The sequence below is a fragment of the Drosophila virilis genome, chromosome 5 (assembly GCF_030788295.1).
Source record: "Drosophila virilis strain 15010-1051.87 chromosome 5, Dvir_AGI_RSII-ME, whole genome shotgun sequence".
Taxonomy (NCBI): Eukaryota; Metazoa; Arthropoda; class Insecta; order Diptera; family Drosophilidae; genus Drosophila; species Drosophila virilis.
In genome coordinates, this window is record NC_091547.1 from 4,690,984 (window position 1) to 4,715,565 (window position 24,582).

General features: G+C 47.0%; 3 protein-coding genes across 4 annotated transcripts in view; 2 read left to right on the plus strand and 1 right to left on the minus strand.

Moving 5' to 3' along the window:
• Positions 1–24,582, minus strand: part of LOC6626262 (tyrosine-protein kinase RYK) — a 75,237-nt gene that overhangs the window by 312 nt on the left and 50,343 nt on the right. For both annotated transcript variants that reach the window (XM_032435719.2, XM_070210496.1), the window contains exons 2-7: positions 19,145–20,001; positions 14,248–14,375; positions 13,926–14,163; positions 13,690–13,858; positions 13,446–13,603; positions 13,234–13,376 (exon numbers count right to left, since the gene is read on the minus strand). In XM_032435719.2, coding sequence (XP_032291610.1) covers positions 13,234–13,376; positions 13,446–13,603; positions 13,690–13,858; positions 13,926–14,163; positions 14,248–14,375; positions 19,145–19,277 — 969 coding nt within the window. In that variant the 5' untranslated portion in view covers positions 19,278–20,001. The remainder of the gene's footprint in view (positions 1–13,233; positions 13,377–13,445; positions 13,604–13,689; positions 13,859–13,925; positions 14,164–14,247; positions 14,376–19,144; positions 20,002–24,582) is intronic.
• On the plus strand, positions 181–3,233 carry LOC6626641 (armadillo repeat-containing protein 3). Its single transcript, XM_002048741.4, has 4 exons — positions 181–1,695; positions 1,826–2,058; positions 2,164–2,557; positions 2,619–3,233. Exons 1-4 carry the CDS (start codon positions 232–234, stop codon positions 3,126–3,128), a joined length of 2,601 nt encoding a protein of 866 aa, XP_002048777.1. The 5' UTR covers positions 181–231; the 3' UTR covers positions 3,129–3,233.
• On the plus strand, positions 3,529–4,668 carry LOC6626640 (uncharacterized). The gene is made up of 3 exons (XM_002048740.4): positions 3,529–3,732; positions 3,797–4,032; positions 4,087–4,668. The coding sequence occupies exons 1-3, from the start codon at positions 3,654–3,656 to the stop codon at positions 4,402–4,404; spliced, it is 633 nt and encodes a 210-aa protein (XP_002048776.1). The 5' UTR covers positions 3,529–3,653; the 3' UTR covers positions 4,405–4,668.

A 24,582-nucleotide genomic window follows, 5' to 3' on the forward strand; every position in this document is an offset into this window, starting at 1 on the left:
AGCACGAATTTTAATTTCTTTCCGTTTCAATTGTTAATATGCAAATATGATATATTTTACCATTTTCTAATTTAGTTTAAGGATTATTATACGGATTTGTATTGGATTTTCGACCTTCTTTTTGTTTAAGTACATTTACTTCAATTTTTGTGAGAATTTATCGAAACAATGCCTTTTCAGTCAGTTATTAATGTAAATGTTTAGAGAAATCGAGATTATTGTTCAACTAAAATGGCGAGCGGAACAAAGCGCGTCTACGAAGCTCGCTCCAAATACCCGGATCGTACCAAAAACATTGAAAATTCTTTCGCGCCTTTGACGGTCGTAATAAAATCTCTGGAAACGGGCATTTTGCTGCTTAGCTCAAAGGAGGAGCCCGTATTACAAGTTGTACTCAGTCATTTGGCGGAGTTTGCTCGAAAACAGGATGAGAATATAGTGGAACTGAAGAAACAGCAGTTGTTGGAGGTGCTGATCGAAAAGGGGATCTATATGTATGCGGAGAATGTAATCATCCGCCGCTTCGCATTGTTCCATATCACTCTGGTGCTGGATAACACGGAACTGGGCGAATACGAAACGGAGAAGATCGCACAGCTGCTCGACGTGTGCTTTAGGTTCTATCTGAAGGAGAGCGATGAGTTCTGCATCGAGTATCTGACCTATATAGTCAATTTGTGTTTGCGTGATCCGAAAGTGGCTCAGAACGTACTGGAAAATATTGAATTTCTTGAGAAGTTCAAGAACATATTCATTAACTCGGATAATCCAGATACCGTACTCAATTCCATTGAAGCTTTGCACAAAATTCTACAAGTCCAAAGCGCCGAGGAGATGCTTGAGTTTACCACCCTGCCGGGCTTCCCTGTTGATCGCATTATCTGTGAGCTGACCAATGAGTTCCTGGAGATCCGTTTAGCTGCCATTAAGGTGCTCAAGACCCTGCTGGCCGATACCAGTGACGAGAGTGTCTTCGAGCCAGTGCATCGCTGCTTCTTTGTACTGCAGCAGCTGGTCAAAGCGTTCTGTGCGAATCCCAGGGCTCCCGACGCCCTTGGCATTATCGAAGTGATGGCCACGGCTCTGCGCTCCGAGAAGATGACCAAGCTGTTCTTTGAACAGAATCTCTTTGACCAGATGGTGGAGCATCTGAAGGAGGATATGGACTTTCTGCCAGCTGAAGTCGTCTGCACCATCATTTCCATATTCGCCGAGGCGGCCAAATACGAAAGGTACCTGCCCCGCATCCACAATGCCAACATTACGCAAATGTTGCTGAAGTGCCTGCTGAACAGCAAACCGGAACCAGCTCCATTTGTTATCATGGGTCTGAATCGCATGATTGCTCATCCGGAGGCACTGCGCACCATTGTCGCGGAGTACGAAAATGGGGCCCTTTCACGTTTGGTTAGCCTGGTGCGTTCGCCGGACGTGTCTATCAAGACACGCGAGCAGGCCGCCGAGTTCATCGGGAGTCTGCTGATCAGCTCATTCCGTAGCACATCCGAAAAGCTAATGGAAATAAACATATCTGAAGCGTTGGCAATCACCCTAAGGCAGGGTTTGCCGGAACTATCGATAGATCTGATATTGTCGCTGCTGGCGATTATCGAGAGCTTGGCCGCCAATGATGAGTATCGCACGACTATGGGCGAATATACGCCGCTCGCTGAACAAATTGCACAGCTACTTATGGTAAATAATATCTATCGGTTAAGGTATCGGAATTATCGTTTATCGATCGATATATATCGCTGCTCGTCTATCGATTTTCATTTATCGATTTATCGTTTCACATTTATAGTCTAAAAATTGCCTTTAACAGCGCTCCTATGCTCACTCCATATTGGTCCACAACATATTCCGCTGCCTGTGCACAATTATCGACGAGGCGCCCGTTCGCGAGGTGCTGCTCAGTAATTACATCGTGTCCTCGATAAAGCGCGCTCTCAAATCTCTGTCCAATCTGGTCAAAACGGCTGTCACCAACTTTATACTACAGACCACACGATTCAATTGTTTCGTAGATGCCTATATTGATCGGGGCATTCTCGAGGTGTAAGTTACTCCAATTCAAATGTGATATTTAGCTGCAGTCGGTCGGCCAGGCTTCACTTTGGCAAATCGTATTTATATCCAATTAAACGCAGGATTTCTTTTCAGACTGATGCTGTTCCAGAAGCATGCGTTCTGCGTTTCCACTTGGGGTCCGGCTATTGAGAGCATTCTATCCAAGTGCCCCACCATGAAGTTCTGTATTCGCAACTGTTTGAGCTTTACGGATATAACTGCTGGCAAGGATTTTTACGTGTCCAAGCGTAAGTTTGAAGATTTCCGCTGCTTTCAGAATATATTGCGACATGACTGTTCGCCGCTGGAGCCTGTGCTGGTGGTGAACTTTGACCGACCCTCTGTGGATGCGGATGATGTGATTTGTGTGCCATCTCATTGCCTGCACGATGTCGATATTGCGGGCGACCAGAAGTGGGCTTACTGCAAGCGACCTGCTGATACCAAGCTGCCTGAATTCCTCGAGGCGCTTAACGAGACCTTGGCCGTGGGTATTATGAGCTTGGCAATTATTTCCGACCAGCATTAACCATTTACTGCCCTTCCAGTTGCATGGCCTTGTGGAGAATCCAGACAGAATCAGACGCAGCATTGACTTTGAGAATGTGGCCAAGCGCAGCAAGATCATAGCCGAGGCCGTCAACAGCGTCATGTCGGAGGACATCAAGATTCTCGATCTGAACACCACCGAGGAGTGCTCCCGCCACGCTGTGCGCTGTCATCTGGAGTCTTTGCGCCACATCTTCCACACCAACTTCATACCCTTGGGCGAGGTGCGCAGCGGCTGTCAATTCGAGCGTGCCATCCTCTTCAAGTGCTTCGCCGATCAGATTGGTCTGCCCTGCACCCTGCAGCGCAGCGTGGACGGTCGCATGCTGTACAACGAGGTGCCGTTGCCTCTGGAAATGGAGAAGGACATACATTGCGACAAGAAGACCTTGAAATTTATGCCCTGGCGAATGCTGCGCCCCACACACATTGTTGACCTTATGTACAATATAGGCGAACTCTACCCCATGCAGTGCCGCCAGGCACTACAGTATTTGCGCCTCTACTGAGGCTCGATTCAAAAGATTTTATTGTTGTTTTTATGCAAAATTTTGATGTTAGCCCCAATAAATATTCAGCAATATTATAGTGAGTCAAGCGGCTGAAATACCGTATCTTCTAGTTAATTTTCTTCTGGGTTTTGTTGGCATCGATTCAGAATTGAATTGCATGAATATTCAGAATATTTTCTGATTCGCTCTCAAAGAATTTAATTTTGTGGCAAACCATTTTTTGTCTTCTTATCCCTGCATAAGCTATCCCGAATCGTATATTTCGATCATTCTCTAAATGCTTCTGTATAATTCTCAACTGGTTTATGTTGTCCATCGCAAATACGCTTGGGTTTGTGTCTTTGCTATCCCACTGCGCATGTCATTATCGCCAGCTCTTTATATCCTGACATTCGCTGTCAAACGACATCAGTTGGTTCTTCCAAATAAACAAAAGTCTGCTCGCGGCTGCTCGGGTCTATAGAATAAGTTGTTTAACTGGCTCAAAAGGTGTTTATTGGCCCAGTTGGAGGCCAACACAGCATGTCCAGAGCTCTTCTCACACTCGCCTACTTTGTGCTCACCTCCTGCTCCATTGTGTTCACGGCCTGCATTAATAATGGTAAGTGCAGCGACCTTCGAGCCCAGCTGGGAAAATCAATAAAGATGCGCATCTCATTGGACAGTGACTGGCACGGGCACCAGCTCGCCCGGATCGGGACCCAATTCGGCAGTCAGCCTGAGCACCTCGCTTACCAGCGGCGGGCATATTCATCGCACGGCGGCGGCCATCGAGCGGGTGAACAAGCTCTGGTGCTATGCCTGTGATACCATGGACGACGGTCCGGCCTGCGTAGATGTCCTTGAGCGCAACAGCACGGCGCTAATGAAGAAGTGCCAGGGCGAGGAGTTCATCTGCATGGTAAGAGCTGTTGCTTACCAGCAGGATTTCTCTAACCTCCTCCTTCTCAAATAGGTCAAGCGCTTCTCGTACACCACCAGCACTGAGAACTCCACGAGTTCGCCAAAGATGTGGTCGCTGGATAGACGATGCGCTGTCAACTGTGAGCCCGGCTGCATTGTTATAGGTGAGCGCACTAAGCTCTATGCCTGCACATCCTGCTGCGAGGAGTCCTTCTGCAATACGGGACGTGGCGGCGCCGCAGGCATATTCCATCGCGAGGCAACGGGCATTGGCACACGCATCTTTTGGCTGGCAGCCCCGTTCCTGGTCAACATATCGCTAATGCTATACAAGCGGCATGCCGGTCATGTGCTCATCCAGCTACAGTAGTCCCTCGCAATGCGGCGCCGAAACAAAAGGCGTGTGTACCTCATTGAATTTAGCCAATTTAAGTAGCCAAACCAAACACTCAAGTTGCCCAAAGCTATTCACTAAACTAGCTAACTGTACCAGTTTGTTTGCCCGCATTTTACCTACTACTAGATTTACATATACAACTATTCTATATACTAGCCTGCATAAGAGAACTTGTGTGTGTACTTGTGTATAGTTAGCTAAGGGTCATGGTGTGATAATAAATGATTCCAAGTGTCAGTCAGCACGAGTATTTATTAAGTTAGCTTAAGAGGGCCGAAGAGTCAGAACAAGTTGTGAATTTTAAATGCATTTTAGCAACTTCTGCAGTTGCTTATGTTTATGCTTAATCCTCGCTAAGAAATTTTTAGATATTTGATTTGATTATTAGATAATTTACTATGAAATTAAATTATCTCCAAATGATGCTTTCAGCTCTTGAGCCTTTGTCTAACTTGCAGTTAATTCCAATTAGGGTCTTAATGTCCAATTGGAATATTTTGAGCACAACTGATACAGTTTGAAGTCCATGCACATTGCCTGCATTAATTTACACCCATGCCATGGCACATTTCCTATCCAGTTGGAAACATGTGTAGTCCTTGATCCGCTTAGCTCCGCTTCTAGGCTCCTTAAACCGTTCATTTGGTTTCGTGAATTGCATTACATATCCGTTTGTGTGGTCGTCTGTACGACTGATTCCGGCTTTGTCCCTCTCTCTTGCCGACTGCTCGCTACTCGCTGCCTGCATCCGCATCCGCATCCGACACCCGTATTCCCACATCATTCAAAATCGTCCACATCCGTTGAGTGCGCCCGCCCACTTGGCCACTCGAGGCTCACTCTGGGCGGCATTTCCGGGCAGACAACTTACTTGCAGCATGAATTATTTATTGGACAAAGTATTCATAAGCAGACAAAGTGGGTTAACAGCAGCAGGAGCTGGCGAGAGGCAGTTGGAGAAGTTGTGTTCCTAATCAGCCTCCCACTCATCCCCGCTCATTTGGCTAATGGGGCCTCCATTAAGAGCAGATATTTGGCTACGTATGTATCTATGCGTTGTGGGCATGGCACTCCCACTCATTTGAGTAGCCTTGAGTAAAGAACTCGCACATAATTTGTTTTCATCAGAGCAAGTGAGGCGAGTGGACAACTTTCTCTTTGACTTCAACTTGGGCCATCCCCTGGGTCCAATTGCAATTATTTTGCTTTGGCTGCGTGTGAGTTATAGCCTGGAGGAGAGCCATATCTTGGCTAATAAACAGAAGACAAATCTGTGCATTTTGTTGCTTAATTTACATAAATGGCCAGCAGCAGCAAGAGCCTGTCTACTCGTAGGAGACTACAGCACAGCCTCGGCTCGATAGGGTTGACGTCTTGGTGCGCCCCAGCGCATTCATCATGTAGAGTTCAGAGATTTGGTGTAGGGATGGAAGGGGCGGGTAGTTTGTGGGGGTTTGTCCCTCTAGTCTATTGGCTTTTTGCTTTATGTGCTTGACTGTGTGTGTTTTCGGCGTTTATTTTGCGGCTTGCATGTCGTAAATCTTCATCAGACGGCAAATTACGTGGTTGCCAGCCGACGGCTCTAACCAACACCGCAGGCACCTCTCACTCTCATTCTCTCTGTCTTCCTCTGTCTCTCTCTCTCTTTCTCTTTGTGCAACTGAGCCTTGCCACTTTTTGCAGCGGCAACTGTGTTGGCCATATCCGGCAAACAATAAAGTGACCGCAATGCCAGGCATTCAGCCTGTGGGTGGTAAAAACAATAAAGCGGTGACAAAAACCAAACAACCAGCAAGCAACAAAAACAGCAACAACACTAGCAGCTACAAAAGCAGCAACAAAAGCAACAATAACAACAACAACAACAACAACAACGACAGCAACAGCAACAGCAACAGCAACAACAACAATAAGAATCACCGCAGAAACATCCCATTGACAACAGTTTCATTTATGAAAAATAATAGCTGAAGCGGCAGCAATATGCGAAATTTATTATTATATTTGTGTTGTGCCGCAAAAAAGCAAACGTTGCCGACGCCTGTTGTCCCCTGTTATCCCCCCTATTGTCCGAATCGCCCCTGCTCCGACAGACGCCCAATGCCGACCCCGACACCGACCCCAAGCCCGACCTCAATATAGTTGGCTGGCGCTGGTTGTCATTGCGCACGATGTCAATGGGCAGCTGCAGCACGGCAACAACACCAACAACACCAACAGCAGCAACAGCAGCAACAGCAATAAAGGCCCACAGCAACTGTTGCTGTTGTTGCTGTTATTCGTTTTATTCATTCATTATTATTGCTACTTTGGCGTTGTTCGCGTTTTTCGCTCTGTTGTTGTTGTTTTGCTGTGTGATTGCTGGCGACACGTTTATGTTGTTGTTGTTGTCGCTGTTCTGCACTCGCGTTAGTTGCGTTGTTCTTCTTGCGGCAAGTTCACAAAGAAATTTCAATTAAAATGCAACAATGCCGCACTCCATCATCAGCGCGCCAAGCTGACAAACCGCGCACCAATGTGCCTCGCTCCCCCCGCCCAGTTCCGGCAATGTAACAAACCGTGCCGAAAAAGCGGCCACCCACGAGCTGCTGCTCCCACACAAACTGCAGCTGGAAACAGACCGCGGGGTGCGATTTTTAAGTGGGCTGCTTTAAAAGTTACAGACGCAAACCTAAATAGTTATGCGAATTGCTGAGATAAAAATAATTATAGCTCCAATTCCTGCAAGTTATAATTGCAGAAGGAAACCCTCCTGAGGATTTGCCTTTAAGCCTTGGTCTATTTTTTTTATCATTCAGCCCCTTCGTGTCAACTTTTTGGGCAACCATCGATGTTGATTGTTGTTGCTGCTGTTGTGCCTGTGTCCTTCTAGGTGATAAATCTTTGTCGCCAGGCAAATGCGAAACACGGCAACAGCTGCAGCAACAACAACAGCAACTGGTTGCAGCCAGGAGAAGCGAAGTAACCAATTGCCGAGCCCAAACAGGCGTAACAGCCTGGCCAAGCCAAGCCACAGCCAAAAAAGTTGCTGGCCTTGTTGCTGCGGGCAATCGCCCAGTTTCAGTTCCCGTTGCAGTCCCAATCTCCCAATTCCCAGATTCCCGGTCTTGGCACAGCGAACGTGTAATTAAAACTTTGAGCAACAGCCACGCAACTACAACTACAATTGACTGACTGCTAGTCTGTCTGCCTCAGGCGCCAGCTCACCCTCTCTTTCCCTATCCCCCTTTCTCCTTGGCTGTTGCTGTCAGTTTTTGGCGCCTTGTTTTTGGGTGGCGTGCGAACAGTTTTGTTCCATTTTAATAAAGCTTCGCCCGTGGATCGTTGATTGGATCAAATCCAAATCCGAACGCAGCTGACACTGATGGCGCCTGACCTAAGTCCCGGGCCGCAGCCTGAGTCCTGCTCCTAATGCTGCTGCTGCTCCTGCTGCTGCTGCTCCTGCTGCTGCTGGTCTGTTGTGTCGTGAGATTTGCGTAAATGATTTTGATAGATTTGATGGGATTTGTGCGCGGGTTTTTATGCACAGCAGCTCCTTAACCCTCATCCCCCATTCTCCTATCCATTTATAGCTGCCAAATGGGTTTTCGAGCAGCAGAGCTCTCAAGCTGATTACAAGCTCAAAGCTTTGCCACATTTCCTCTCTTTCTGTGTGTGTGTCGCACTGGTAAAGCTTCACTTTTCCTTGCTTTAGCTTTAATTCTCGCCATTTCCGGACATGGACACGAAAATGCACTACACACAAATTAGAGTGCAAAAAAAGGAGGAGGAGAGGACGTCGAGACGCGTGTTGCAAATTGATTTTTTGTGTCTACTTCACCTCACCATTTGCCAGTTACCAGTTGCCAGTTGCCGGTTGCCACTTACTCCCCCAGCTACTTTCTACACGCGCGTAATCTGTGCTTAAAGCGCTTCGCTCTCCGTCTCTCGCTCTCTTTCCCAACCTTTTCCTCTCCCGACATGCATTTGCATATTAATCTGGCCAGGAGCAGCCGCTCCAACGATCCCAAAATTACATGAAACTACACATTTTGGTTTGTCACCTCGGCGCACAGCAAGTAATCAGGTCTCTATGTGTATGTGTGTGTGCTTTGTGTGTTTTCTTGTGTTGTGTTGTGCGCCGCTTTCGGCAATCGCATGGCCACCTCTACCCTGCCCCCCATCGCCCAGCTCCCCCGCACAGCTCCTAAATGTATGCAAATGAGGGCCAACAAGGACGGCGGCAGCTGCTCTCAAGGCGACTTAACGCCTGCTTAATGAACATAAATTAGTCACCAGGTGTCACGTTGCCTCACGCTGGGCGTGTCAGTGGGCGGCATGGCAGCAAAGATGGCGGGTTGCGGCTGTAGGGGCTACACGCATTTATATATTAATTTGTAGAATATGCCTGTGTTCCATTGTGGTTGGCAAGGTCTTAAAGTCATTTAGAGTAAATTATTAGGAGAAAATCTTAAGCATTTTGTCGATCTGGCAGCACCAAGCAACTACTTCAGTGTATTAAATTGAGTTTGAACCGACTATTGACAAGACAAAAGCTTTCAATTGAGATGCATTTTACTGGTATGACCGTCAATTCATAGTCCACAGAAACACTTGCACTTACATGCAACTTTAAGCTAGCGATCTGGCAGCATGGAATATGTAAATGCACTCATTAAGTTAGCTGCGCCTCACTTTGTTCAAGTTACACTCTATCTATTGAGGCATTATTGTATGAAATCAAGCTGAATTCATATGATTAACAACCAATTTGGCCGATTCGCGCTCTCCATTACGTTATTCCCAGTTGGATATGGTAGTTGGCCGTTGATTGGGTTTCGCTTCAGTGGCTGCCATAATATAATTTGTTGCACATCCGGTTGGAGTTCACTCGAATTTCCCCGCGCCGCATTGGGCACCCGGGCAGTACTTTGATGCAATTAGTTTGGCAGCATTTCGTATACACGTATGTAATATGACTCAACGGCAATTCAGAATTGATTGATGGGTATCCATGTATCCATGTATATGCCCGGTAGCCGAGCATGAGTATACTCATGAATATTGAATGAAAACATGTCAGTTATAATCGCATTTCGATTGCCCTCGCGCTGCATTCGCTTTAATGGGGAGAATTAAGCAACCAAGAAGTGCCTTTTTAATTGCCCGTTCCACACGTTCTCATTCATTTTCTAATGGAAGAGCTGGTTAAACACTCGAATGCGAACCAAGTCATTAAAGTTTTGACCCCATTCGCTGGGCAGGTCGCCAAGTGCACCTTTTGACCCAGTTTATTGACTCTTGTCGTCAATTACAGTTTGCTAATCATTGCCTTTGGCTCATTACAATTGTCAATCCCGTTGAGTGCCCGCCCCCAGCCCTGTCATTGACAGTTACAATGGGATTAATGGGCTCCCCTTTAAGTTCAGAGCGAACGCAACTTGACCACAATAATATCAATGACCAAGTTGAGGGTGCAAAAACCGTGGGCATATGGTGTCTCCGGATCGCTGTTCACAGCAGCATTTAATACCACAGGGGCAGAGCGGTGGTGAAGCTCCTTATGTTAAGTGCTGCACTGCGGCCGACCAAATCCCACACAAAGCCCATGTTGGTCAGCCGAAACGCTCACTCTCTCCTGGCTAGGCTCACAGGATAACAGGATAACTGGCTAACTGGGTAACAGGCAACAGGCAACAAAGGCAACATCCGCTGGCGACTTCCGTTTATCTCTCTGCGGCTGACAGGAAGTAATCAATAGTGTAATGGCAGACAAAAGCATCCGCCATAGTTTGGCACTAGCCTGACAGGACCTGCACAAATCGGATCGGGCAGGAGCAAAGGGAGATTAAGCACCAAAAAAAAAAACAAAATTATGGGCAAAGAAATGCAAAAAATGAACTAACATCAACTGACAGCTGTGCAATTTGTCAACCTTTGCCGAGGGTGAGCCGACCCCCTGCTGCTGATCCACGCCCCTCACCTGACCAGACTTAAGCCCCGTCGCACATTAAAATGTCCCCTCCACCTCTATGCCCCCTTTTGGCTTTGTCGCAAATGTAAATAATGCGTTTTAATCAAAAGAACAACAGTGGAAAATCCATTAACGGCGTACGTGCCGCACCACAGTTCCTCCGCTTGCTCCAAAAGGGGGACAGTTGTCGGGTTACCCTCCTCGCCCCCCTCACTTTGCTTGGGCCTAGGCTTAACTTTTCGCATGCTGCGCGCGTCATTTGCAGGTTGATTTACAAATTTCTTTAATGAGGCGACGACAACATTTTTAATTAGCACCTGTTCGGGTTGCACGAATCTCTCCCGTAATCTCCATAAAACACTCTAGTCTGGGCGTGCTCCATGCAAATTAATTTCCAACTTTGCGCTGTCTATGCTCCTCCCCATCTCTTCCCATCTCTGCCTACTTTCCTTCGCTTCGCTGGCTCACGCACTTCTCCAAGTTTGCCCTCAAATGATGACATTCGAATGCGTCGCGTAGCGTGGGGCTGGAGGTGGCTGCTGTGTCGCCTTCTAACCCATTCCCTCCATGTACTTGCTCGACATCTTCTTCAACCGCAGCAGCCACTTACGCCCCATCACAAGTCTATGCGAGCTTACTTCTGATCCAATATCCTAATGCCTTTCTATGTTTGCTTCGCTTTGGCGCTGCACATGGCGTGTAGCTGGCCTACGAACTGGCTCCCATTCTGACTCCCCGCAGTTAGTGGTTCCCCCCATTCATCCTCTTGCAATAATATTTTGCAAGTGTTTCTAAACAAGCACAAAGTCATGTTTCAACAGCTGTAGTCTGGCTTCTGCTCGCTGCTGTTTTTATTGTTATTTACCCCACTCTTCAGGCCTCTCCCCTTCCCGTTCCCTCACCGCGTCCCTTCTACTTGTGCTGTAATTGTTGTAGTCCCCACAGCCGTTAGCTAAACTTTCGCTGCACATTAAAGCAATTTGGCCAACATTTATAGACTGATTTAATAGAATCAAAAAGGAGTGGTTGGAATGAGAGCGACTAGACAGGAGGGTGGAGTGCGGCGAAGGTTTGGGGCAAGGAGCCCCACACAAATGAGATATTTCCACACAAGTGAGCAGATCAGGGCCGACAACATTTCAGTGTGTGCACTTGGATATAATTGTTTGACTAAATGAGTGCGTCGCCCCGCTGCCCGCCCCTGGCTTCCTTAAATTCCCTTTGCTTAGTGCTTCACTTCGCTTAACGCTCACAAATACTCATACGAGTGTGTAACAGGAGAGTGGCTACTGACTATACCAAGAGAACAGCAATAATTATGGCAAACACCCCCTCCCTGAACTGCCACCGCTCTTCAGACAGGGGCATATGCTATTTGGGGCTCAACTCTTGTTGAAATTCATTTAGCTCTCCATCGCCCCCTCTGAGAGTGAGTCCTATCAGTAGACAGCAGCAAATGGATACGACTCTTGGCATTGTGCATTATCCCAGACATCCAGATATTCCTGATATCCATGTGAATCCATGTGAGTGCCTTGAACGACTGTAGCTGCTCTGCGAAAGCCCCGTCAAATGGCTCGAAACGGTTGCCATAATGAGGACGAAATTGAAGTCTAAACAAACAGAAATCGTTTGGGCAAACAGAATATGCCAGGACAAAGTAAGGAAGCACTTGGAGGAATGTTAAGGAATATGCAGCAAATAAAAATCCAAAGGAGTCTCCATGGAAATTGAATATTTAATTATGCGTCGATGGAAATTGCGTTTGAAGATGGTGACGAAAATGGCCCAAGCAATCACGAGAATGGCGACAGAGCGGAGGAAAGATAGCGAGAGGAGATGGCACACTTTGTTGTCTAGGAAAAATGTGAACGTTGACGCCGCTTGGGTCTGTGAAATGTTACAGCTAGAAAGACGAGACAAGAAGCTGCTAAATAATTTATTCTAATTTGCGACAGATTTGCCAAGGCCAAGAAGTTAAAGTGTCAGAGGGATTTCCAGAGAGGGACAAATGTGAAAAAAGTTTTGTAGGGTATCTTTAAATTAATTTGGGGTTCGTACAGACAAGTCTCAAGGTTTAACAGCTGCCTCTTAGGGCTTCATTTGTGGCTTCTAGTTAGTTTAAATTTAGTTTCCCAACTGGAAGGAAAGCAAACGGTCGCGTAAACAGAGTATAAGCTTTCCTTTCTGTGTTTGCCTGTTTGCCTGTTTGTCTGCGACTGTGAAGCTCCATCCGCTTATCTAAATAGACTCGCACGCTTACCCCAAGCCCTCTTTCCTATCTACTCACATATAAGAACGCGTATCTCCGTAATTCAACTCTGCTGGCAGTGGGTTTGTGGGTCGCAACACGTGGTACGTGAGCGCCGGCCAAAACTTGCCCCAACCCACAGAAACCCCTTGGAATATGGAACAGGGCTGGCAAACTGGCTGGCAGCCTGGCGCGCGGCAAGGAGGGTCGCATATTTATGAATGGCTCTTGTTTCGAGTTTAACGCACTTCGGGAGCTTTATCAGCTCGTAAATATAAATTAGAATTTAATTTTTATCGCCGTGGAAAGGTGGCTCGAGTTGAGCATTCGATGGCTTGGGATGTGGCTACAGCCTTGGGAGCAATCGTCTGGTCTGGTGAGTGCTGCAGATTGGCAACAGACTGGTTCTGGTGGCCTAGGCAACCGACCGACCCATTGCAGGCTGAACTTCAACGGGGTTCATTTCCATTTGTGCCTGGCGCATGGCACGTGTCACAACATATCAAAGGCATTGGTTTACCTGAGGGCAGTTGCCTGCTGCAATCAACCCCCAGGAGGAAAATCGTGTGACCACAAAATCAGAGCAATTGGAACTCACCTGAGTTAGCTGGGAGGAGGCGTAGTAGGATATTCTTGAGGGACAGACTGATTCTGGCTTTGAGTAAATGGTTTCTCCACCCTGGTCTCCCATTGGCAGCAGGGCGGTGGCGTAGGGTGTGGGTGTGGGCGAGCTGCGGAACCCTGTAGGGAAAAAATAGTTTGGGAATCGATAAGTAAGCGATGGGACTAGGAAGAGGACGGATAACTTACGGTCGAATATGCTGCAGGACTTTTTGGTCTCCGCTGGATATTTGTTGAGGCTGGCGATGGTCGCGTAGGATCCGGTGGCACTCGGCGGTCGACCTAAAGGATCAAGGCGAATGAACACATTCTGATGACTGCCATAACCCGCTGTGGTGAAGCTGGTGCTAATGGAATGGGAAGGGAATGTAACAAATGAGAGGGTCAATGTAAGGAAGCTAATTGAATTGATGGACCAATCAATAGGACTTACTGTAGCGAGTCCTGGCGCAGCTGCTTGCGAGCCCGCACATACATCATGCTAGCCACGAGGCCTACGGCTAAGACCAGGCCCAGAGCGCAGGCAGCAGCATTCATCAGAGCCGGTCCCTGGGAAGGGGCGTTGGCTGGGGCCGGCGACTGATTTGGTTCGGGTGAGATGCCTGCAATTGGAACGGGAACGGACAATATGCGAATGACAGTCGAAAATTGGAGGGAATGGTTACTTACCCTTGGCACAGATCTTGTTGCGCTTGAAGTGGAGCCGGGTGTCGTTGAAGCGGGGAGGTCCCTGCACTACCATGTTGACATTGACCGGCAGTTGAAGGCTGGCGTTGCCAGTGCAGGGCAGGTAGACCAGGAAGGACTCGATCTCCTGCGGCACCAGACCCTTGTGTGGAATGCTCAGCGTGGGTGTACCCAGTGCGTCCTGGTCGTTGGCATATTCGATGCTGATTGTGTAGCGCAGCTACCAGTGGGATAGCCAGTTAATGGAGTGCAAATCAAATTTGAAGTGAACTAAATGGAAAGGGGAAAGGGTTGGGTGGCTTACCGGATAAGCAATGAGACTCTGCCAGGAGAATTCCAGCTCGTGCACATCTGCCGGGACGGGAACGGTGAAGTGCATCGCGTATGTGTTAATGGCTCCCTCGTGCACGTAGAACAAATCCGCCTCCAGCCCTGCGAACGCGAATAGATGGAGGATGAGATTGGGTGGCGGATGCATTGCAGGCATAAAGAGAAAGTTTATTTCACAATTTGCTTTGTTACACCTTCCCCTTGGTGTCCCTTCTTTGGAGTTTCTACTGCTGTGCAAACTTTGTGCATGCTGTGTTTATTTTCCCCGCAGTTGATGACTCTCTTTTCCCCCTCCAACTGTATCTACTTTTGAGCTTCAACGGAAATTGATTTCCTCGACAACTCAACAACAGAGGGTGGCAGCGGGTTTTGCAGCGGGTGAGCCAAGCTCGGTAAACAAAACCCAAGACACAATAATAATCGAAATCGAATCCGTCACCAGCAGGCGACAATGCACGGGACGTCAATTGGTTCTCGCTCTCGGGTTGACTCGAATGTCGCCCGACAGGCGCCCGGGGGGAGCAGCGGGACTCGAATGGGGTGAGACCAAATATTAAAAGGTGTCAAGTGATGTCTAACTCGATTTGAGACGAGACAGCAGAGACATCATCCTTCGCTTTGTGTAACTTTAACTAGCTACGCGAACGTCCTAATCTCTGACCCCGACCATGGGAGCCTTAAGCCCCTGCCCCCCCACTCCGCTGACAGTGAAAGACGAGCTGTTCAAGTTAAAAAGACGTGAAATTAAATTTCTTCATCCGCTTTCATTGTTGTCTCTGCCTGACTCTCCCTCCTGCCTTCTCCGCCTCTTACTGGGTTGCTTTATGTTGCATCATTTACTCTTTGGGATCAGACTAAGACGCGTCCGCAAACGTCTTGGCCTTGCTTTGCATTGAAAGTCGCAAATGCTGTTTACTCTCCTCAACTCGCCTGCCAGTCCTCTCCTCTCCTGCACTCCACCCTTCCTGCCTACAGCTGTTTCACTGTGCGTCTGTGCCGGATGTAGAATGTTGTGTTTCCGGTGGAGGCAGAAGCGAGAAGCGCGTATGTGATTGTGCGTGCAGTTAGGATGGAAGAAAAGGCGCTTGCGCGATTCTTAAAACAATTTCAAATCCAATTACAGAACAAGAGAGCACAAGAAAGCATTTTTCGTTAGCTTCCTTCTATCCATGACTTGTCTAAGAACTTCCCCAATTCTTATGCCGTTTTCCTTTACAGTTTCATTTTGTTTTTGAATTCGAAATTATTATGCACCCTGCTGACTCTGCGGCTCCCCCAGGCTACTTAAACTGTGCTACTTTCCTTTTACGTTTCCCGCTTTCCGCTGACAAACTGCAGAGTTCTCTGCCGCGGGATGGCATGAGAGAAGAGGAGCTGCAGCTACCTCGTTATTCATCCATTTAGGGGAATGCGACGCAGACTAAACAAAAAACACAAACATAACCTCAAAGTGACTCACATTAAATATGCACAAACACACGAAAAGGACAATGTCACTCAGCCCGAGTTCGTCGTAGGACAACAATGACAAAAGGTGCCCCAAGAGGTAGAAGTGAGGACTTTTAACCGCAATGGTATTCGGAGAGGGAATGGGAGAGGGAGAGGGAATGCACTTGTGTCAGGCTTAATTAATTCAGTTCTGATTGAAAACGGATGTGATTCACTCTCAAAGAGACTTTCAACTTTTCGATTGGCCTCTTTGGCGAATTTAAGCCACAAGCTGAAAGCATCTTTAATTTCCGTGAGTTCGTTTTCGTTCTGCATCTAAGCACGGTGTTCCTGGAGATAAGGAGGACACCCAGCTTGACTACGGTCCCAAGTCCTGCTCCGTCGAACTTTGGCCGTCTTTCATATCACGCGCCTTGCACAGCGCCAACTTTGCCGTCGCCTGGGAAAGTTTTGGCTCGTTCAGGAGTCTGCCTTGTCCCAGTAAGTTTCCTCGTGTCCCCCTGCCGCTTGTCACTCTAGCATAATTATAATACCTGCGATTGTCTGAATGGCTTCGCCACACACACGTGACGCTGCAACCGCAGACGCCCGCTGCCAGAGCAGGAGGTGGAACCGGAGAGGAAGGCTTTGGTGGGCGAGACTGAGGGTGGAGGACCGAGTCTGGGTCGGCTTTGACAATGGCAGCACACAATTTGCATAAAAGATTAAGAGGATAATTAGTGTCATTAGCTGGCAGCCGCTTTGAAGGAGTGCAACGTGCATTTTCTGAAATTATCATCCTGACTGTCGACCTAGTCGCTAGCCTCTCTGCTCCTCTCCAAATGACACCTCGACAGGGCTTATCCCTTTGCTGTGAATCAGAGTCGAGTTCGGCATTTAATTGGCACAGTTTAAAATCTCTCACACCTTTTTTTTTTTTTTTCCAAGTTTTCTCGCCTTACTCAGCAATAAAGCAAATCGACACCAAAACACCCTGTTAAAAGCTAGAGGGAGGGGAGCAGAAGGTCGAGGGTTGCCTTATTAATGTGGCGATTTTCGGGCTGTTTTCTATTCATTAAAAATAATTTTCTTTTGCATTAACTTTTAATTTAAAGGGAAATTTCGGAGCATAAGGTGGGAGAAAGCTCTAGACCTAGAAAGGTCCTTTTTCTCGTGGGGTTCCCGTTCGGGCTCAAGAAATGTGCACATCAAAGTGAAACTTGTTGAAATTGCATTTTTACGCGTCCTTGCACAGCGAGCACTAGAAGTTAAGGGGGTGGGGTGGACGTGGGGGTGGGGCAACCCTCCCCAACTGGTGGCTGATGCTGGTGTCGCTGGCAACTCTGGGACGAACATTGCTCGTTGCTGGGGAAACGCGACTCGCTGGAAGGCAGAGCGGAAAATCTTCAACAAAAGCGTAAAAAATATTTAATTTTAATGTTGTCGTCACTCCATCGAGGGAAAAGGTATCGAAATATATGTATATAAAAGTATAGTTAGAAGCAGCCAGAAAAGAAATCGTTTAACTCATGTTTACAGCTGATTGTAACTCGAATCAAGGGTGCAAAGGCGAGGGGGAAAAGGGGGAGTTGAAGGGAGCTGTGTACTCGATTTTTATTGCCGGAATGCATCACGTCAATCACAGGCAGCCAGCAATGAGAGGACTGCCAGAGAGCGAAGTTATTCGAGAAATGCGTATGTTGGAAGAGAGGAATGGAACTGAAACAGAGGGAGAGATTGGGCTTGGGTTAGGGTCTGGGTTTGGGTTTGGGTTTGGGGTCAAGTAGCTATAACGCGTCATCCACATGAACAAACAGTCATGGAGACATATGCGGAGAAGGATGAGGGGACCTGAAAATAAATCATGCAACGGCATGTCGCACTGTTGATGGGAAGGGGGAGACGATAGAGTTGGATGGGTCAGTTTGTTTGATTCCAAGCTGCTTGTTAATTTTGAAATGGAAACAGGGCCAGAGGGTGGCAAATATTATGAAGAAGGGGCTGTTAACTGGTCGTTAAAAACATAACGAGCTCTGTGGATGGGGTGGAAAAGAAGAAGGGGAAAGGAAGGAGGGTATCTGTAGGAAGTGCGAGATGGAATCTCTGGAAATCGCGCATAGCACAGGAAATTACAAAGAGCAACAAACAAAGTGGAAGATTCTTTGAGTTGTCGCTAATGAAATCCGATTTGCATTGAAGGATGACAGGGGTCAGAGGGAGCCAAGGGCCGCGCCTTGTGAAGTGTCAATTGCTCGGACGAGCAGCTCATGGCTCAGCACACTTGAATGCAGTCTCAGAAAGAAGTGCAGAACGAAAGGGGAGCACTTGATACAGGCAAAGCAAGGAGAAGGAGGCAAGGAAGGGGAGGTGTAGTAGCTGACCTAGTAACATGGGCGACAGCTGCAGCTCAAAGTTGCCTGGCCATTCATCAATCTGCGCCACGAGCGGACCTTGTGTGGATTATTTTTATGCTCTTCAACTAATTGAAGTGCCGTGATTTGGCGATTAGGAGCAACCAGGAGGAGTGGCAGTGGGAACTAGGACTATGATTGAGCCTGCATAATGAGATGGAAGCATTTTGCTCCAATTACACTTAAGTGCCGGAAAATGCTGTGCACAGTGGAATGATGAACTGGTGGGTAAAGGGAGTTGGAGAGCGAATTGGAACCGCCCCGACTCACATTTTGGAGCCATGAACCATTAATCAACGTGAGTAAAAGAACGCGACGGGCAGGACGTCATTCCGCCTTGGCACGCCGAATGAATGCCTATTACTGTAACTATTTTCGAGGATACGGATTGGGTAGGGGCGAGGCCTGGCACAAGGTCGATCTGGAGGCACTTGAGTAGCTGGCGCCATCAATAACGAGGCCTCGCGTTGAGCAACAAACGGAAAAACAGCAAAACAAACAACAAAATGCGCCGCACCGGTCTGTGAAGTCGTTATCAGCCGGGGGAGAGGGAAAATATGGGAGGTGGCTGAGGGGTGGCCAAGCATGGCGGGCAGCCACTTGCAGCTGTCAACAGGGTGGTGAAGGCGAAGGTGAAGGTGCGAGGGTGGCTCCGGCTACAGCCGGAAATCGATTTGTGTGGATTTGTTTTGTCGTGTTTTCGCGTAACTTTTGTGGTCGTCCACCTCCTCTTCTTCGTCTCGACGTCGTCGTCGTCGTCATGGTCAACAATTATTTTGGAACTATTAATGACTGCGACGTGGTCTGTGCCTACGCCTCCCTTCCACCCTTACCCCTCCTTGACTGTGCTTGTTTGTTTTTCCTGTTGAGGAGCAATGAATTTGTCCTGTCGCACTTTGCCATTCAACTATTAATCATATCTGTGGGGCAGGGTCGGAGGCGTGTCTCGAGGTTCGAGCAACTGTCCCAACGATTACTTTCAAATCGAAACATACTTTCCCTCTCAGAAATAGGTCTCATATGTGGACTTACCCATCAGTTTCATCACCTCGTGGTGGCTGATAAAAATGTTTAGATATCCGCTGACCAAAGGTAGCTGCCAAGTGATCGAAGAGATACAAAGCAGCTGCAGCAGCGAGCTGCGGCTGGCGGCCATACTTAGCATGAGGAGCACTTCCTCTTCTCGCCCTTTAGTTTTAGCTGTTTCGTGATGGGGATGCTTATTTGGGTGCCAGACGTGCAGTTAATAGCTTGTCAGTGCATGTGACGCCACAATTGGCGCTCATTCCAGCGGATCTCCCGCATGAATGCCCGCGTGGAGCTGGATTCCCCTTTGGCTCTGTGACAGCCAATTTCAATGTGTTGCCATTGAAATTTCCGGAGGCACAGACGAGACTGTTCCGTTTGGGCCTGAGCTCGGTTTTGATATGGCGCGGCTCTGAGAATGCGTTAAAATCAAATTCCGGCAACGGCAACTGCTGCTCACAGTTCCGGATGCGGCCACAAAGCGACGAGCAGCTCTACGTGGACTCTGTCTGGCAAATTTGGAACTTTTACTCTGGCTGTCCCCTTCTACGGACTGGGTTCAACTTTTCCAGTTTTGTTTTTAATGCGGTTGCTTCGGTTGTTTTTGTTGTTGTTGCCGAGTTCGCCTGTCGACTGCAAGCGGCATCAGCATTTCGTTAGCTTTTTTATTGGCCACTTCTTCCCCCCTTGCCTAGCTCCTTCCACTCCTGCAGCTGGTGGTTCAGCTCGTCACGTTGGCAACGTCTCGCCCGCTGGTCAGTGGCTTGTGCCAGTTGTTGGTGTCGAGCACGTGTCCAGGTTGTCCTCCTTGTCCTGGTGGCCTTTTTGTGCCGTCTGCTCGACTCTTCGTTCCAAGCACAGTCCTGTTGAATAGAAAGTGATTTAGTTGACTTTCGGACAGAAGATGCAGAGTCTGTGACACTCTGTGATGTGTGGTGCGAGAGTGTGTGTAAGAGGAGTGTGTGTAAGAGGTGTGTGTGGTGCTGTGGTTGAGTGGCTTTGTTGTTTGTTTGTTTCGAAAATAATTTGTGAATGTGCAGCTCAAAGAAAGTTTTCTGCCTGCAAAAGTAATTACAAAGTTGAAAAAAGATTAACAGCTTCGAGAATCGTCCAACACTTCTAGTGGGAAAGGCGAAAGGGAAAAGGGAACAGCAGGAGTTCCTCTTTTGATTGAAGCTCACATGTGCTGCTTCGACTGATGTTTTAATAAATTCCTGTTAATATTTCGTGTGTTTCTTTGCTCTAAATAATTCAGTGGGCAATGGGAGGGCGAACGAGAAAAATGGGATAAACTATTTGTTTGCAAAAATGTTTGTGTGGATTTTGTGGTTTAAGTGGTTGTGCCCCTACCCTACTGGTGCTCACGCCTTCTGTTGCTTGCGTGCAGCTACGGAATGGAATTCCAGGTGCAGCTAGAACCAGAGCCAAAGTCAAAACAGTTAGCCAGGTGGAAAGTCAAGAGTTGGCATGGAAATGGAAATGCAAATGGAAGGAAAGGAGGGAAAGAGAAATAGGAAGAACGGCAGTCAAGTGCCTCCAAAATGAAATTGTTGCCAAGAAACCGACCTCCAATTCCACCTGTCCTCTTCCCTCCTCTTTTCTCCTGCTACCCTTCCAAATCTCCATGGCTGCAGATTGGGAACTGTTTCTGGGTTTTTTGGCCGCAATAAAAATCGAAATCAGAAAACTTTGTTGCCGCTTCCACTTCTTTGGCTTTTCGTTCACTCTTGTTTCACGGCTATGGAAAAGTGCTTAAACTTTTGCAATGCGCGGTCAACGCAGCTGTGGGCGTGGCAAAAGTGCAGCCGTGGAATGCGAAGTGTGGCAGGGATTTAATTAAACTTATCTGAGATGAGAGCGGCCGCCGCAAGGATACGCCAGGCGACGACTCACTTGATTAAGAACCAAATCATCAGGACGTCAATTGCAGCTCAGATCCCTGCCAGGCAGTCACAGCCACAGCCCAAGCCCAAAAGCTGACGCTGAAGCTGAAGCTGAAGCCGATGCCATTCAGCAAGTTCATTAATAATTCAAAAGACAAATAACAAAATGTAAGTGCACATGTGTGTGCGGCTGCAGCCAGCAGCAGGAGGCAAGCAGCTCACCTCAGCTTCGTTTCAGTCCAACAAGTCGCGAGCGCGTGGCAAACACTCGCTGGCACGTTGGGAGGCTGCCTTCCCTCGCGATGCAGGAGCGCTCGACGTCATCATCGATAACATATTAACGACGTCAACTCAATCATAATCAGAAGGAAGGATAAGGAAACGAGGGATGTTTATCTCCCGACCGAGACAGGGACAGAAAGTTGTCTGTTGGCTGTCGCAGGCGGCAGACGGAATCGTGAAACTGGGGAGCCAATGTTGAAAATTTTCTGCTTAGTCACACGCATCATCAGTCAGTGCCCCATGCCTCGACTCAGCGCCACGCCACGCCACGCCTCCCTCGCAAGCCCGCCCATTCGCGCAAGTGACAAATTGAGCGACGGGCTTTGTCTTTGGCTTGAAGATGATGTTCGGGTTGTTTCAGGATGCTGATGATGACGATGTGAGTCCTGGCAACTGTCAATTCAAAAAACTTTTCAATTACATGATGTGGAGTCTAATGAATAATCATATCTCCCCCTCTCACTATCTTTCTCTCTTACCCCTCTGGACAGAACCCTAACTAACTATTATCATTAGCTACAAGGAATTTCCCTTCTTTGTTCATTTTTGTTGCTCAGAATATTGATGTTCATTTAATTTCATCTTTAGCTTTAGGATGTCGGATGTGGGCGTCTTTGCTTGGGGCGTGGCTTGGCAGGCAGGCTCGTTTCAATTATAAAATGGCTTTCATTTCTAATTGAAACCGTGCGTCTGAGAGTCAAGCTAAGTAAATGTTATTGCCCCCGTCAATTTCCATTAGCACCCACCCCTGTGTTTCAGCACCTGGCGCCATGGCGACTTTAATTGTAAGGCAGACCACGTTGTCATTGCCGTCGGCTGGGATTGGCCGTCGGGTTGTTGTGCTTTCAATTATTTCAGCGATTAAAATGCGAGCAGGCAAGCTAGAAGGAATCAAAAATTTAGAGCATATAAAATATATGTATATTCCAACTTACGAGCGGCAAACGGAAACAGATTTAATATAATCTTCAATTTTCTTGGTTATTAAAGTGCTTGAAATCTATTTATGGAATTCGGCAATAACAAAACAAAATCCAAAAAATGCGAATAATACGAAAATTCTACTTCGTAGCGGAGCAGTCAACGGGGCGGATGGTTGATGGAATGCGAATCCGATGGAGTTTTAGCAGACCCAGCGGCTGTTTGCTCATTTGGCAAATAGTTGTTAGCTCAGTTTCGAGCCAAAAAGTATCGAATTGCATTTCAACTTAGTTTTATGAGCTCTCATTGTTCCAGTTGCTCTACCGGATATTGTTGTGCGTGGAATAGCCGCCGGTTCAGCGCTTGCCCATTAACTTTAATGTTCTCTACATATTCTCGACTATAAACAAGTGGGAAAATGCAATATGAGTGGACCGGACCGCAGCAGGGCGTGGGTGCTGCGGGGCGAACTTCATTAAACTCGCGTAAATGTTCAACACAAAATAACGCGCACAAAATTAAAATAAACACAAAATGCCAGCCATGAACTTTCCGTTTTCGGTTCTATCCTGTATGGCTATACTATATACAGAGTCCAGAACTCGCCCCTAACATTGCAGACAAATTTAAAGTGATAAATTTTGATAACTGATTAAAAATAACGAGCAACATTCGAGCTTTTGTTTACCTGCCACGCGGCTGTGTTGCTGTGGATGTATAATGCCTAAATTCCCTATGTGTAAGGGGTATATTGGTGCCGTTGAACATCTGATATATGTACCTTTTTATACCCATTCATAATTGGGCTATTGTTTCTGCTTCAAATACCCAATAGCTACGACTCCAAATCTCTATTCAAAAGTAAATTCTTTATCTTTTGTTTTTTTTTGCGAACAGTATAGGGTATCTATTAGTCGATAACAATTGATAAGCACGCTAAATTGCGCATTATACGTTGGTCAACGCATTTGTAGCAACAATTTTTGCTGCGCCCAAAATCGAAACATTTTTGTTTTCCCAGCTAATTTGTATGGGCAATTAATTTACATTAGGCATGGTCTTTGATGGGGAGGAGAGGAGAGAATTGTTTAAGTTGGAATAACCTGGCAGATAATGGCCACTAAAGCTGTCACATGTGTGCGCAGTAATAACCAGGTACAGCAATAAATGTTATAAAAATGAGTATAGATGAGTACGAGTAAAATATTTCGATGTATGGCAAATTAAAAATACACTTAAAGCAAACCCATATTTAATCAATTGAATTAAAAAGCAAATTCAATATAAATACAAAATATGCTTTCGTATTTTATATAATAAATATAAATGCAAATTAGCATAATAATATTTAATATTAATTGCATTAAGAGACAAGCTGTTCAGCTGACGTGTGTGCGTGTGTGAGTGTGAGTAAATGTGCATATATATTAGTGAGCCTTAAGCTTAAACTCTCCATAGACTCTGTGAGATGTGTTGGTATAAAAGCTCTTTAAAAGTACACAATATATCTTTGTTATTATGGCCCCAAAATTGATAGAATAAATCTTGATGGAATATTGAAATTTAAAACATATCCAATGACGCTCTGTCTGCCTGTCTGCATGTCTGCAGAGTTTTTGTTCGTGTCATCGTCATCGTTTTTCTGCCAGAACTTATGGGATTTCGCAGAGCGTAAATGTGATTATCATGCAGGGTACGTACCGAAAACCACCTGCCATTGGGATTGGGCACCGAACGAAGCAACCATTTGGCATGAAATACAACCTCAATTACGTTTTATAACTCAACACTCGGTGGTGTAGAGCTGGGACCCTTGGCTGGGAATTTTCAATATTATGTGGCTGAATTTATTGTGCACAAAGCGACAAAGCGACAAAGTGACAGAATCGCCAGCTAAGCGACACCCGGCATCCCCACCTAGACTGCGACTGCGACTCCGACTCCGACTGCGTCTGAAACAGAGACTAGGGTCTGGGTCTGGCCGGTCTTTTTATCTACCAAGTGCCCCATAAAAATATCTCGGATTTCAGACCGGCAAACGAGCAGTAGCCACTTTAAAGCGGCAAACAACTTGAGCTAAAAGCAATCCGCATCTGCCCCTGCCCCATCCCCTGCCACAGCTCTGCCCTGTACAATGGGCAATAATCATTGATTTATGGCTGTCATTTTGGTTATTAAACTGAAATTTCTTTTTTAAGCAAATCTGTGCTGGCAGCTACTGTCTGGCATTGGCACGAGATTCTCGCACAGAATCTAGGCTGGGGCGAACGAACTCTTGACAGCATTTGGAAATTATGCTGCTCGAGTTAGCCTACTTAGGCTCATGTCCTCTTGACCGGCTAAGATGTAAATTGAAAT

What these genes read in the sequence shown, in the direction of transcription:
- LOC6626641 (XM_002048741.4), top strand. Translation starts at nt 232, where the DNA reads ATGGCGAGCGGAACAAAGCGCGTCTACGAAGCTCGCTCCAAATACCCG. An exon ending in AAATTGCACAGCTACTTATG is followed by an intron (nt 1,696 to 1,825) that starts GTAAATAATATC and finishes TGCCTTTAACAG; the next exon opens with CGCTCCTATGCTCACTCCAT. An exon ending in CGCTTAACGAGACCTTGGCC is followed by an intron (nt 2,558 to 2,618) that starts GTGGGTATTATG and finishes CTGCCCTTCCAG; the next exon opens with TTGCATGGCCTTGTGGAGAA.
- LOC6626640 (XM_002048740.4), top strand. Translation starts at nt 3,654, where the DNA reads ATGTCCAGAGCTCTTCTCACACTCGCCTACTTTGTGCTCACCTCCTGC. An exon ending in CACGGCCTGCATTAATAATG is followed by an intron (nt 3,733 to 3,796) that starts GTAAGTGCAGCG and finishes CTCATTGGACAG; the next exon opens with TGACTGGCACGGGCACCAGC. An exon ending in GCGAGGAGTTCATCTGCATG is followed by an intron (nt 4,033 to 4,086) that starts GTAAGAGCTGTT and finishes CTTCTCAAATAG; the next exon opens with GTCAAGCGCTTCTCGTACAC.